The 2,234-nt window shown below is 42.3% G+C and overlaps 1 protein-coding gene across 2 annotated transcripts in view; it reads right to left on the bottom strand.

The window, feature by feature from the left end:
- trpm4a (transient receptor potential cation channel, subfamily M, member 4a) overlaps positions 1-2,234 on the bottom strand; it is a 166,742-nt gene that overhangs the window by 27,027 nt on the left and 137,481 nt on the right. For both annotated transcript variants that reach the window (XM_050070235.1, XM_050070236.1), the window contains 2 exons: positions 1,268-1,500; positions 837-952 (listed from right to left, as the gene is read on the bottom strand). In XM_050070235.1, the coding sequence (XP_049926192.1) occupies positions 837-952; positions 1,268-1,500 (349 nt within the window). The remainder of the gene's footprint in view (positions 1-836; positions 953-1,267; positions 1,501-2,234) is intronic.

Genomic DNA, 2,234 nt, shown 5'->3' with positions numbered 1-2,234 from the left:
GTAGCTTTGGATTTTTTTCTTCCTCATTAATAAAACCCTTCATTTAAAAATTGCATTTTGTGTTTATTTGTGTTATCTTTGACTAATGTTTAAATTTGTTTGATGATCTGAAACATTTAAGTGTGGAAAACATGCAAAAAAGTAAGAAATCAGGAAGGGGGCAAACACTTTTTCACACCACTGTATGATGTTGAGTAATGACTAGAAAAATGTTTTTGCAGAACATTATAATGTTATAGTGAAGCTGACCTTTGACCTTTTGGATATAAAATGTCATCAATTCATCATTTTGTCCTCTCAAACATTTGCGTGAAATGTTGTCATAATTAGTGTATGAATTCTTGAGTTATGGCCCAAAACATGTTATGTGAAGTGACAGAGACGCCAATGACCTTCAATCAGTTCATTCTTGAGTCCAAGTAAATGTTTCTCCTGAATTGGAGGAAATTCCCTTAGGGCCTTTTTGAGATATTATGCTCACAAAAATAAGACAAACACAAGGTCACAGTGACCTTGACCTCTGACCACCAAATTTGAATCAGCTCATTATTGAGTCCAAGAGGATATTTGTGCCAAATTTGAAGAAAATCCCTCAAGGTGTCATTGAGATATTGCGTTCACGAGAATGGGACAGACATCCTATAAACATAATGCCTCCAGCCACAGCTATCGCCGGCGAGGAGGAATAAAAAGACAGGATCCTGTCTGGCTTTTCAGCCTGTCTGCACAAATACATAAAGGACTGGCAACAGTGCGCTTTGGCCCTAGAGTTACGTGGGTAGCCTGTGGTGCTGTGCTTAGTGTAAGTTCTCCTGTCAGTGTGTCAGAAGAGTCACCTGCAGCATAGAGCCACAATGAAGAGAGAGATGGCTGTGAGGTCACACTTGTTCCACACATCCTGGATGTAATTCTTCATCCTCTGGAGGACAAAGGTGCTGCCCACGAAGAAGGTCTGTTAACCAGAGAGAGAGGAGTGATATATTGTACATGGATAGATGTGGATATCATGCAGTGTACACTATGTGTCTGTGTCAGTGGGAGAAATGTGTATTTTAGGTGATGTGGTAAGGATTCAGATTGAAAATGGCACTGATAGGATGTGTTGCCTCAGGTTCTGCGGAGAACATGAATTACAATCCAGTCAAAGTGACAGATCCATGAGTTTGAAGGCTTATCATGAACCAAAACCCTGCAGAGTGATGTAGAACTATTGTAAACAGTAGATCTATGTGCCAGTATGTCTTTGCATGCTAGTGTCTTAACCAACCTGCCGGATCTCTTCACATACTAAGGTGAAAACCCAAAAGTAAAGCACAAATTCCAGTGTGGAAGGGCCGTCAGGGGGTGGGGGCTTGAAGTCCACCAACAGGACATAGGCAAACAGGCAGAGGAACAGGAAGTACATCAGCACATTGCCGAGGAATGAGGTGACAGGGGCAAACCAGAACTGTCTCCACCGTGATACAATGAACGGTCTCTTGGAGTTGGATGGCAAAGGGTCTGAAGTAAGAAGAAGAAGAGAAGTTAAAAAAAGTTAAATAATGAAAACCGGAATGATTTAATGACGTCACCAACCAATCACAAAAAATCTATTACCATGCACTTAGTGGCCAACTTTCAAGGTACACATGCTCCACAAAGAAAACACAAACATTCAATTACGACCAGAAGGGAATCATGGTGCAGACATCACAGACCATGGCATGACACAGCCTAAGCAACTTAAACAGTATGTCACTATTAGGGATTCTTTGAGCATCTAAGAAAATGCTATTCTCTTGTCATTTTTGTGCACTAGTTCAATTCAAATAAACACAAGAAGTTTTTGCTCTCAAAAAGGATCAGCACTCAGTGAATAACCTCCTAAGCCCTACGATAAGCTATTATGGCAAGGCTTAACTATGCAGACCAGTGAGCAGTGATAACTAACATGTCTTTGGGGTCATCGGGTGGGAACCTCCTTTCACCGGTGTTTCGTCTAGTTGGTCCCACGACACCTCCAGGAGGCTAGACAGTGATCTCTGGCGTCCCAGAGACACTCCCCTAATGCCAGGTCTCACTGCTCTCCACACCAACCAATAACCTCCTTTATCTTACTTACTTGGGCTTTGGGCTTTCTCAGCCCAAACAGCACTGCCACCTTCAACCAAACCCAGGCTCCGTACATGCGAGCTCCAGGCAGAAGCAATGCTGATACTACCTTTCCTAGCACATTCACCATACTCTATTTCACA

Source organism: Epinephelus moara, chromosome 18 (genome assembly GCF_006386435.1).
Source record: "Epinephelus moara isolate mb chromosome 18, YSFRI_EMoa_1.0, whole genome shotgun sequence".
Taxonomy (NCBI): domain Eukaryota; kingdom Metazoa; phylum Chordata; class Actinopteri; order Perciformes; family Serranidae; genus Epinephelus; species Epinephelus moara.
This window is presented reverse-complemented; position numbering and strand designations above follow the sequence as displayed.